The following is a 13,282-nucleotide window of genomic DNA, read 5'->3' as shown; positions in this document are numbered from 1 at the left end:
GTAGGCGTCAGAATCCTCAATTTCCAACTTAGCATCCTGGCAGGACATTCTCCCAAGCAAAGCCCCCATCCGAAGGCAAAAACTTCTTCTGCACGGCATGAGAGAGGGAGAAAGCTAGTGTGTGCGTGAGAAAGACAGAGAGAGAGAGAGAGGGAGAGAGAGAGAGTTAGTCAGTTCAAAACAGGAGTGAAAGGAAATCATCCAACCGATTATAAACTGAAAGCGATCCAACAACGAACGTAAAGTCTATGTATTCATTGTTTTCTTTTATTTCAACTGTTATCTTTCCGAAGCGGACAGACGGTGGTCTGTTGATTCAGGACTCTATGACTGAGCACGGACAGTGCGTGAGAGAGTGAAGGAAAAGTACTCCAGTAAGTGGCTTATTTTTGGGGCTTTACCATGGCGTACCCTCAGGGCTACCTGTACCAGCCATCCGCTTCTTTGGCACTGTATTCGTGTCCAGCGTACAGTACGAGTGTGATTTCGGGACCGCGGACAGAGGAACTTGGAAGATCCTCGTCGGGCTCAGCTTTTGCTCCGTATGCCGGATCTACCGCGTTCACCAGCGCCTCGCCTGGCTATAACTCCCATCTCCCGTACAGTGCTGATGCGGCGGCAGCCGCCACATTCACTTCATACGTGGTAAGTGCGCTTTGGCAGAACTAGTTGTTGTCGGCGCTGAACTTCGTAATGTATTGCTTCTGTAAGCAAAGTTTTGTACAACGACGAATACTAAAAAATGGCATAGGTCGCCAACAAGCTTTGCGGTTTATATTTTTAGCTTATTTCAATAAGCATGTAGGTGTTCCTGCAAACTGAATGTGTTGGTAATAACAATCCATAACAATGTCAAATGTGACCGAAATATGACGTGCCTTTTCATACGAAGAGACTATCGTCTGATTAAAGCAAATTGAGAACTGAACGCTTTTTGAAATGTAAATCTCTAGTGTATTCCAAGAAAGCCAGTACAGTGGAAGTTAAAATAAATATTTACAATAGACCGGAGCTTTATATCGTGTTTTTGTAATTTGTTTCAAACGCGTACAATCTATGTGAAGCTCAAATCGTGAAAATTATAATATGCACGATACTTGTGTAAACCTCGAATTTTGAGATCTGAGTTAGTTTACTGAATACAGAGAAAAACGTCAATCCGTCCGTTAAACCATCTTGTGCGCATAGGCCTGTTCAGAATTTCTCAGCTAATGACAGCCTATTTTCATGAGCAAATAATGACAACCAAGTAAAGCAATATCACGCCATATTCGCCTAATAATCTTAGTATAAACAGTGCTGCAGGTACATAATCAGCAGAACAGATCCATAACAATTGAACAGAACAAATGGGAGGGAAAATTATGAACTTTGAAAAAATAATTTGCAAAACACACAACTTTAAGCAGACGAAATGGTTGTAGGCCTATAGTTTGGAATTGGCTTTTTGGAACTGTTTCCTTTTTTGGCCTTTGTAAGCTTGCATATGTACATATGGTACACGCGTTGCTGGAGTGTGTGAGGTGTGTGTGTGTGTGAGTGCGCGCGCGCGCGCGCGCGTGTGTGTGTGTGTGTGGGGGGGGGGGGGGGGGTCTGTGACTGTGTGTGCGCACGAGTGTGTATATGTGTGTGTTTGCTCGTTTTTATCAAGTTTTAGTAATAAATCTTTGATAATTTTCAGAATGAACATTTGTTTGTGATTGAAGAGATCGTGACGTGATAACAGAACACTTCATTTGCGTTATTTCAGAGCTCGCCGTATGACCACACGACAGGCATGGCTGGTTCTATAGGGTATCATCCGTACGCAGCTCCCCTGGGCTCATACCCGTATGGTGACCCAGCTTACCGCAAGAATGCTACCCGGGACGCCACGGCCACTCTTAAAGCTTGGCTCAACGAGCATCGGAAAAACCCGTACCCGACTAAAGGCGAGAAAATAATGTTGGCCATCATCACCAAAATGACCCTCACTCAAGTGTCCACCTGGTTCGCCAACGCCAGGAGGAGACTGAAGAAGGAGAACAAGATGACCTGGACCCCGCGGAACCGCAGTGAGGACGAGGAAGAGGATGAGAACATTGATCTGGAGAAAAACGACGACGACGAAACTAACAAGCCGTTGGACAAGGGAGACTCGACGGATACTGAGTCAGGTCTGTAGAAAAATCATCAATTTTTCATTGCAGTCGTTTCCACTCAGGGCGCAAAATTGATTGCTGGTTAATGGTGGTATATTATTTATAATGGGACAATTGCTTTAAATAATAATCACCTTGAACTCCTCTAATTTGACTTCTTATGGCCTAAGAACCGCTGATGACGTATAGTATTTTGCAATCCATTTATCTTGCCCTGCATAATAATCAGGGCACAGCTGGTGCATTATGTCCCGTCCTATTATTATTATTATTATTATTATTATTATTATTATTATTATTATTATTATTGCGTTTAATAAAAAAATGGTCTTGTTAGTGATATAGTTGCTGATTAAATGTAAACTTTATCTAAGAAATAAAATGTTTAATCGAGAATAGAAACAAAGTCATTGTAAAAGTGTTTTTTTTCCAACATAATTAAAATTATCATCGCATTACCTACATACAGATCTAAAAATGTTCTTTCACCTTATTTCTACAGAACACAAACTGATAAATCCAGGGGAAATAGGGTGTGACAGATTTAAAGACGACACTCATGGCAAAGACATGGATCCTCTTTTGACTGATTCGGAATTAAAAGAGACAGAAGATCGGACGGAATTGCTGGCCGAACCTGCTAAACCCACCACCTCCACTCCCTCGGTTGTGCCCCGGGGAAATGACATCATAGCGCAGGAGAAGCCATCAGAACTGGGCCACGCGGCAAGCACAGTCAACAGTAATGTAACGTCTGTTATTCATTCGCCCCCATCGGCTCCCAAACCCAAACTTTGGTCTCTTGCCGAGATAGCGACGTCCTCAGACAGGTGTAAACCAAGCAGCGATACCCCGCAGGCTGCAGGGATGGGTCAAAGCACCGTAATAGCGACAAACGCGGCGTCGCCGTCCCGGTCATCCCCTCAGTGCCATCTCCCAAACAGCACGGTTCTTTCCAGGCCTATTTACTACACCTCTCCCTTTTACCCGGGCTACACGAACTATGGCACTTTCGGACATCTTCACAGCAACCACGGCTCCAACACGGGCTCCACTGCACACTTCAATGGATTAAACCAGACTGTGTTAAATAGAGCCGAGGCTCTGGTGAGAGAGAGCAAAGTCAGAAGCCAAACGCAGGTAGATCTTTGTAAAGACTCCCCTTATGAACTAAAGAAAGGTATGTCAAACATTTAATACCGGATACATCTTCAATCACACGGACTTTTATTTATTATTTGTGGTTGCTTAAAGAAAAAAAAAGAAGAAAAAGATATAATAATATCGATTATGAAAATTCCGAGGACAGTTATTTTCTGAGTAAATGCTTATCCTCAAATCTTAGTTTCTGAATGGTTAATCGAAAAGATGTAACATCTAAGAATTGTCTCAAACGCTGCAGCCGCCTGAGTCTATTTGTATTAAAGACTAATATGTATATTTAATGTAGCATTTTTGTATTTAATATGGACAATACACTATCTTTGAAGTAAATTATGAAAAAAAATGCATGTGTGCAGCGATTGTTTGGGAATTTATATGACTTTCTGTGTCTCAAAAATTTGCGAGCTGCACATACAACAGCATAAAGAAAAAATTTTGGATAAGGTGACATCACCATGCCGTGTTGAGCACGGAGGCCTTTACGCGACACCAAAACCGTCTTTCTTCTCAGTGATTCTAATTGCATAGTTTCTCAAAGAGGTTTTTGGTGACTGTGTGCTAAGATGGTTTAACTTAAAAAAAAAAAAATCCCGGCTCCTGAGATGAAGTCGGACTGCATTCGGCCGGGCAAAAAAAAAAGTCCAAACCTAACTTCTCATTTTGTAACAATCCAGTTGATCCAGTGTTATTTTACCCCTTTCTAAAAGACCTGGTTTCATCGCTCGTGAGGTGGGACAGACGGGAAACAGTTCAGCAGGTGAATATTGATATGACAACACAGCCTAAAACTGTAGGGCAGTCATTTAACCCAATTACACTCCAACCGCGCTGTGTTATATGCAAAGCAATCAGGTTGTGAACTCGGGTAATGAGTTCGATTTTATGCCAAATTTAGACCTCATTACTATTTCCAAGGCGTGGCAGAGCTGTTAGAAATGCGCAACGACGCGTTTATGGAATCAGGATGGTCATTAGGACAAACGGGTTTGTTCTGCCATTAATGGTGGGAAAATTCTTAATAGCGCCTTACTTTTTAGACGTTGACGGTTTGAAGGGGGCAGTCAAAGTGCCATGATCAGTAACTGTCCCTTTGGTGTTGCCTGTCCCCTATTACTGCCCTAAACCTCTACCCTCTTCCGCAGGTAGGTGTCACACTTGCTCTTAATTTCAAACCATCACTGTTAAACCGACATTGAAAGTTGTTCAGGTGGCGCAAGCAAATTGGACTATCGTTTTATCTCAAGCTGTGTCGGCGGTATGTTCACTTCTTTATGGTTCATTTTTAATTTAGCGTGCGTCTTTTAAAAACGTATTTACGTTACAAAAACATACGTACTGATTAAAATATATATTCGTTAAACTGTTATTATTATTATTATTATTACTATTATTATTATTATTATCATTATTATTGTTGTTGTTGTTGTTGATTTGCTGTTGTAATTTTAAAATTAAGACAGCAGTCTATTTTTAGAACAGGACGTGTACACGTTATTTCGTTAAGATACATACAATCAAAAATCTTATTTTTATTACAATGAATTATTTTTGTATTTATTCAGAGCAGTTATAATTATAATGCTCTTATCGGTTAATTAAACTGTTATATAAATAGTCATGCGTAAATTGTCAACCCCGTCAAATGCGCAAAAAATAGACATGATATGTGTATTCACAGCACCACGTAATTATAGTAATAATAATAATAATAATAATAATAATAATAATAATAAATCGGCCGTGTGAAGTGAGGCAGCTTGCTCTTCTTTGAGGTTGTGTCATTAATCTCTATAGTTTACTTTCCGCACTCCACTTGAAAACTCCCGTGGGCTTCATTTAATTCCCCCGGCTCTAATGTCCTCCACCCGCCGCGGCGCGAGAGAGGGGGGTTTCTATATTTAATCTGTCGGAAAGGGCTCAAGACGACGCTGCAGCACATCAGCCGGCTAAATAGCATAATTATGTTTTTCTTTGCTGATCCCTCCAGGAATTGAAGCATTTGATGCAATGCCCCCATATGAACATAAGCGCTTTTTGTAGCCGGATTTTAAAATGGAGAAATAGAGATTTCTTTGGGCCAATAGATACATATTCCTGCCCTGTTTAAAAGCAGAAAATGACCCATATCCGTTAAAGTAAACATTTATTCGTTTCAGTTGCCACATTTCAAGCAGGCCTATGCCCTTTTCTTTAAGGCATAATCTCACAACCCTAAATATTGAAATTTCGATGGTAATTTCAGATCTTCTTTTCCGCGTATAGAAAATCAATTGACTATTTAAACGGATAAACAGGACATTTGCGAATGTTGATGCCAAAGCCTGTGGGTACAATAGAACGGATTCCTTTTGAACAGAACTGAAAAAAAAATCCTAATGTATTCAGCAACTCATGTGTAATTCATCTGACTAATTTCTGCTTTGAGTTGTTCAAAAACTTCCATATTTAGCTTTTATCGACTCTGAGTTTTTTCCCCTCAAATCCTCAACCACGTGACTTGGATATGACTGCTTTGGTTTATTTGATGTGATAATGTTATGGTATGATACATTCACGGGACACATTTTGGGAACTGTTGTCGTTATTTTTCGTATTATCTAAACAATAAATATCACACAATCAGCACGATACTTTGGAGTTAAACCTACAGATTCACCATCTCGGCCATACATATTGTCGTGTTTTTAAATTATTTCTTTTTTTTTCCTACTTATCCAGCGTAACTGTCTGAATCAAGTCGGCAGAATCAATCCAGCTCTTTGAGAGTTGTGAACAGTGGGTACGAGCGAACTCTGCAATGATCCAACACAACTTTGTTAAACTTCTTTTCCTCGTCTCTCTTCCAGTTGAATGGTTTGCCGGCTCATTGTTCGGAAGCGATGCATGGACACACTGTGTGAATGTTAAGTGAGGGAGAGACAGTTCCCACGTGTTGAAGAGAAATAAGACAAATCCCAGACAAGGGAAAAAGCTACAGAAACACTTCACTGAAATGTGCCTAGGCGACAGTTCTCGTGGCTTCTATTAATCTTTCGTATTTTGTATTTGGGGAGGGGGGGGGGGGGGGGTTGGAGAGCTTACGGGTATTTTTAATGGAAATAGGTAAATCAAAGTGGAAACGACCTCACATCAGCTTACGCAAGTAGAAACGCTTTATCCTGTTGAGATCTTACGAGAAAAATGCGGCAGTGTATTGAATTTTTCTAAATGCGGATTTTTTCCCCAAATAAATAAAACGTAATTATCTGAAAAACTAAAATGCTTTCAAAAATTAATATTAAGAAGTAGGTCAATAAAATAAATAAATAAATTAATACATACATAAATAAACGAATAGAATTAGATCCATTTATATGGAAGTAAAACCGTCCTTTCAAAAATCTCATGGCTATAAGCTGGAAATTTTTCATTTTCTGTAATAATATGCAGTTCGGACCACACAGATGTAAGCATTTTAATACCATAAACAGTGCATAATATGATCTTGTCGCGTTCTGAATATCAGCATTTACATTGTTCCAGCGTCTTTCTTTAGCGTTCATAACATGTCAGTTTAAATTAATGTTTTCAATGCAGTTCAGGTACTGGTGCGGTCTTTAGAGCTACAGGGAGAAAAAACATGCACTCCTCCAGTAGCCCTGTTGAAATCGTTTGCGTGAGGATTACCAATTACCGAATAAGACAATATCTAAAAAGAAGTGATGCAGAATGTAGAAATCATCCTGCATTTCGACGATCTTACATTAGCGTAGTCTCGGGCGTTACGCAGTTGCACAGTATACTCAATAAGCGATTTCCCGCAAATGGTTTAAAACCAATTTCAAAGACACGTTCTTTCTGTGCGATTAAGTATGAGGAGTTTTAAATAACTAAATCATAAGATATACAGTTTACAAAATCATTATTCAATTCATACCGATGGAATTTTATGGCTTTGCAATGTTCAGTAACTCTTCAAAAGGGACTCTAATTTACCAAGAGGATTTAAGTATATCCAAATTTAAGACCAAAAATAATGGTCGATCTATATCTGTTTGAAGACTTGACGAACTCCACATGTATCATACAATGACATTACACCTGTTACGCAATAGGCCGATATGCAGTACACTTCTCCAAAACGCAATAGCTGACATTTCAAAGGGGGTAACCAGAACCTGTTGATGAAAGCGTTGCTAAACCACCATTAAAATGCTACGGACCAAATGTTCCAAAACGGATTTCAGTTTTATATTAACCGCGCACCTGATAACCGCCGATGTCTACATGATCCTAGTTCTCTGACAAGAGCCCAGCTGAGCAGAATCAAATTGAGCTCAAACATGTAAAAGGACACCCTTTTATTTGACCTGCCCAGATTATGCGAGAGGACATCTGCGGGCAGCAACAGAGCAAGTGTGACCGTATACAGAACCGTCTGTTTTTCCTTTGCTTCGCTCCTTGAAGTGAACAATATGTCGGTCCATTTGCCTTGCAAGTTTGTTTAAGAAAAGAAAAGGGCACAAGGAACCCACGCTTTTGTAGAACGTTGGGGGAAAGAATAGCTTTCTGTGACTACACCACAAGCAATATCGTTGCATTTGTCTGTCAGAAAAGAATTTTGGTCACTTCACCTCTAAAAGAAAAAAGAAAGAAAAAAAAAGAAAAGAAAGAAAGAAAGAAAAACGCCATTACCGCCCCCCCCCCCAAACCCTTGATAACAAAGCTGAAGTGGAGTGGTCTCTCCACTAAGGCATGCTGGGAATACCTCCTCCCCTTTATTTAATCATTCCATCCCGCAGAGGAGCCTCTTAATTAATTATGGGTGCTAAAAATTCAGCCCAGCTGTTTCTCTCCACTTTGTGTTGGCTTCGACTGGCGCGGAGCGTAGCGCAGAGGCGAGAACCCAGGCGCTGCTCGGGCGTAATTTTCACAAATTAGCCCATTTTCTCTCCTAAAATCGACCCATGTCAGGGTTGGTCTGACGTGTAGCTTTTCGTCAGCTTTAAAGAGCCCAGCGGTAAGAGAAAAATGGTGGTAAAGCGACTACCCAATGTCACAGTGCACACAGCACTTATAAATCGCTCATGTTAAATGAACATTTTAAATAGGCAGGAACACATTGTAAGTTGACCCAGATGAAGTGATAGAGGGTGATTTATAGCTATTTACCCCCACTTTACCCTGGACTTCACGGACTGTTTTTCTATTTCTCATGAGGCTCTCTGGGGAGAGATTACATGTGTAATTTTCAGCTGTCTGATGTTTTAAGCGAAATCTCCGCACATAAATAAAACATATTTATTAAAGAAGAAAAAATAACATTAATGAAGAATGATGAGCTGAGAGGTACGACTCCATGAGGAGAGAGATTATAGCCGTTTTGTATAAACCGTTCATTCTCATACTACACCGTAGGAAATACCAGTGTTGCTAAACTTGAGGATGCAGTGAAACAGTTATGGTAGTTTTAAAGTGCGAACGATAAGGCACACAAATGTGAACCAGCCTCTAATAAATAATCTATAACTGATTTCATCGACAACAACAACAATAATGACAACACCAGCAGACTACTACTACTACTACTAACAATAATAACGATGATAATAATAATAATTATAATAATAACAATAATAATAATGCATTCATTTAACTATAATAGCTTTATTTGTTAAAAGCCGGTGTTATAACAGAGGGAAGTAAAAAAAAAAGTCAAGTAGTCTTATGAACTGAGCTGGTGACGCGTGAGGTGTGCATGTGATTTGTGATTGAAGGCCTCGACCAAGGCAGGTTGGACGAACAACACTACAGTCTCTGAGCTTAGAATAGTTTCACACACCACTCTGACCTGGATTTTTCAACTCTGAGCGTCTCATAATAATTTTCCGTGGGCGAACTTTATACGCTCAGTTCGTCATTAATACCAATATCGCTAAAATGTATTCAGGTTAGTGTTCTCCCATTACGAAGCTCGTTTACACAGGTCTGCTGGACAGGAACTGGTACAACAGGAAATTAATATGTTAGAGAAGATGAACGCACAATTATCTTTAAAATGTTATCAAGCATTACATCCACAGTACTGACATACAACATCATATGACCGACTATATTCTTACATTACAGCAAAACAATTTTTGAAATGCTAACCCGATCCGAATAAATGTCAAGAATGAAATCTTAGCATGCTGATCCAGCATTGCTCTACACATAGACGGCCATTAGAAATATCTTTTAAAAGTCTTTCGTAGTAAAAAAAAAAAAAAAAAAAAAAAAAAAGAAAAAAGCTAACAACAATAACAACAACAAAAACTGTTACCAGGCAAAGGGAGAGGACGTCATAAAAAATCTCAACACTGTTCTATGGGCTGAAGCTCCGAAAGCCCCTGCAGCGGCGCAGAGCAGAGATAAGGCCACTGTATTATTACATTCTTAATGGCCCTGATGAAGATTGATGAACTGTTTTCTTTCAGAGACTTCAGAGGGTCCACGAGAGGAGAGAGGAAAAAAGGAGGGAAGGAGGGAGGGCTACGGGCAGTCTGACTATTTATTTACATTTGCCCTTTTTAAATGATCCCTTTCTTCCAAACATCTGCTCCACATTACGACACTGATATTAATCCTAAAGAGCCCACTGATGGCGGTCTGCATTAGACAGTAGAAGAGGCTCCATTATCAAGTCTTCACCTGAGGGACGTGGAGACACACAGAAGTTTACTAGAAGAATGGCAAACGCACAAGCCGTGTCCTCTTGGTTTTCATTTTCTTTTCTTTTTTTTCCCTCTGTTTAGATGAAGCTGACCACTTTTTCCTTTCCTTTCCTCTCAGTCTGATGGATGCAAATGGGCTCTGCTGTAATTGGCTAAGATCCCAGGATGCAGATAAACGGCTGTTGCTTAGCCGGGGTTATTCTGAGTGGTGTACAGACAGGAGTGTCTGAAGAAAACGTTAATGAGAGGGAGAGAAGGAGAGAGAGAGAGAGATAGAGAGAGAGAGAGAGATCAGACATGGCTTTACACACACTGAGACCTGGGCAACTATACGCAGATTTACATGCACAGGTCAGGCTGTACACGCATACACACACACTCATTGAGACTCATGTACAGCGCATGTACAGATGTGTGCAGATGTGTAAGCGCGTGTGTAGGTCTTACATTCAGATCCATTAAGAGAATGTGATTGCTGAGGATGTACAAACAAGAATTATGAAGTCATAAAGGCACAAAAGAAACATTTCATGTTTTCCCGACCTTTTGCTCTGATCTAACATTTACTCTCCACTGATGAATGTCAGAGGAATAATAATGAAACACTAATCATTTTTTGGTCTTTTTGTTCTAGTATAATTTTGTCCAGTCATAATTTGACATTTGCATCCTTGAGAATTTAATGGATGATCACTGATGAGAACAGCCCCCCCCCTTCTCTCTCTCTCTCTCTCTCTCTCTCTCTCTCTCTCTCTCTCTCTCTCTCTGTAGCTAAAAACCTTCCAAAACGGAGCAGTGGCACGGAGCCAGTGAGAGAGTGTTGGCTGGGGTGTTCTGATTAGCAGGGCGGTATACAGCCAAGTGGAATAGGTAATCTCATCAGTGGGGCGTTTTTAAACAGATAAAACCCCAACTGTGGCCCCTCTCAGACCCCCCTGTGCAAGGGGCTCCACTGCGAACCTCCAGACATGTCAGTATCCAACCCAGCTAACACCGGCAGCCGTGCAACACGGCTAGCGACAGACCGGGGCTCAAATAATCAATTGACCTCATTTTTCAATAATGGCGCTACTTCCAGCCTGACGGCTAATTCTTTGGCTCAACACAACGCAGCCATCTGGAGTGGATGGAGCATGCCTGTCTCTCACCTGACTGCCAAAAAACCCAAGCTTAGAGGCCAGAAAAAGAATTACACAAAGGCCTGCTTCTGCTGTCTAAGCATCTGATTAGGATGCTGTCAAACTGGGTTTGGGGCCTTGCACCCTTATAACTTGTGTTTTTCACAATTGGTCCCAGAATAACCAGTGCCCGTTTTTGTTTGCTTCTCCCCGACATGTGATTTCAGTCTTGTTCTTGTCGTCTCTTGCCCTTTTGAACTTTTCTCCTTCTCCCAATAAAGAATAGTGTTTGAAATGACCATGGACTTTTTTTTAAATATATATATATATATATATATATATATATATATATATATATATATATATGTATATTTCTGAGCTGTCATCATTGTCGAAACGAGAGTTTTCCTTCCCTCACTTACTCACTTTTGTTTCGCTGCTCGAGTCGCTGTCGTTCTTCACACTGGCTGCTCTTCAGGTTTAGAGGAGATTTGATTTATCAGCCCGTCATGGGAGGCATTGTCGGAGAAGGCAATCAAAAAGCACTTACCTAGCTGAACTAAAATGACTGCCTTTTTTTTTTTTTTTTCCACAGGCTAATTTGTGTTACTCCCGTGGAGGAGCTGGCAATGTGTTTGATGAAGCATAAAATGATGATTAATGAATTTATTGGCCCGTCGCTCATCAAAGTAGTGTCGTATATACTTCTTCTTTTCTCAGTGACACGTCGCTAGGATCTGTCGTTTCAGTGTGACCATGATGGCATGAGGAGGCCAGACCCTTTTGCCTTTAACCTAGCCAGCCCATAGGCAGTGTGTGAATGGAACTGGACCCATGCCAGCAAAGAGGGAAAACAAAGGACAGTTTAATGGGAGGTTAAACTGGAAACGGGAGTAAACCCGCTGCAAGGGACACATGCTCTCATCTTTCAGTCTCTGATCACTCTGTGGGAAAAGGCAGCAGTAACCAGACACCCCCTCCACCTCCTTTCCACAACCCCATTGCCCCCATTGCTCCCCCCCCCCTTACCCCATCCCAAAAAAAAAGAGGAGAAAAAAAGGGCCAGCGAGCAACAAAGACACCAATGAATTAATTAAAAATCAACACGAACACAAACTATTGAAGAAACAAAATGGCATGTTGTGAAACGAGCGAGGCCAAGAACGATTTTTTTTTTTCATTATTGTGCTTGTACAAGCACGGCACTCATTCAGAATGTTGATTAACGACTTATGGGTGTGTGTGTGTGTGTGTGTGTGTGTGTATGTGTGAGTGTGTGTTTGGAGGGGGGTATCTGAGTGGTCACCACAGGGTCAAAAGCAGTTCTTCGTATTTGCCAAATAAGACCCCCCCCCCCTTTCCTTCAAACCAGAGCACATGCATTTCTCTTCAACATTGTTTAGATGTTTACACTTGATTACTCTCCCCCCTCCCTCTGCACTCATCCGTATCTTCTTTCTTCTCTTTGGATAATTGCGGTTGATTATGTCCTCACTTATTCTTTGGCGTTGGTGAGTAAAGAACGTGTTGTCGTACATTTTTCCCCCGTTGGCCCACAGCCTTGCACATTCCTGCAGATTCACAGATTCATTATGTTGCTCCTCTAAATACTTCAAAGAGGTTTGTGGCTAGCACAATAAAAAACCAACGAAAGCAATTCTGAACAACTGAGCGACGTTATGTGGAGTCTGGATCGTACAGGGTGTAACGTTAGATAATGAACGCTTGCGATGTCGTGAACGTTTGTCGGTAACGCGAACCCCCTTTCGGCTCTGCCGTACTTTTTTAAGTTTTCCCGAAAGGTGTCGTCAGAAGTTGGAGGAAGAAACGTGTCTGTTTTCAAACAAAGAAAGGGATAACGATTTCAGATTTGATCTCTTTGGAGGGAGAGGCCATACCTACCCACACAGACGGTTCTTTTTCTTTCTTTCTTTTTTTTCCATCCTTGGTCTAACCCAAGTGAGAAGTACATTTACTTATAAATATGAAACGCTAAATGTTAGCACTTATGGTTGTTTAAATATTAATTTTGAGCACACTCTGTTTTTTTTTTTAATTCCGACAGGCTGTACAGAGGGCAATAGGCGGAGCGACGTGATTATGATAACCTCATTCAGCCTGACAGAAGAGATGAGATGCATTTGTCAAAAACAAAAAAAAAGAAAAA

The 13,282-nt window shown here is 40.8% G+C and overlaps 1 protein-coding gene across 1 annotated transcript; it reads left to right on the top strand.

Moving 5' to 3' along the window:
* The first annotated feature begins 402 nt into the window (after positions 1 to 402).
* Positions 403 to 3,338, top strand: irx5a (iroquois homeobox 5a). The gene is made up of 3 exons (XM_030766634.1): positions 403 to 645; positions 1,751 to 2,156; positions 2,644 to 3,338. Exons 1-3 carry the CDS (start codon positions 403 to 405, stop codon positions 3,336 to 3,338), a joined length of 1,344 nt encoding a protein of 447 aa, XP_030622494.1.
* The last annotated feature ends 9,944 nt before the right edge of the window (positions 3,339 to 13,282 follow it).

The sequence above is a fragment of the Chanos chanos genome, chromosome 2 (genome assembly GCF_902362185.1).
Source record: "Chanos chanos chromosome 2, fChaCha1.1, whole genome shotgun sequence".
NCBI lineage: Eukaryota > Metazoa > Chordata > Actinopteri > Gonorynchiformes > Chanidae > Chanos > Chanos chanos.
The sequence above is the reverse complement of the archived record's forward strand: the minus strand, read 5'-3'. Positions and strand labels throughout refer to the sequence as shown.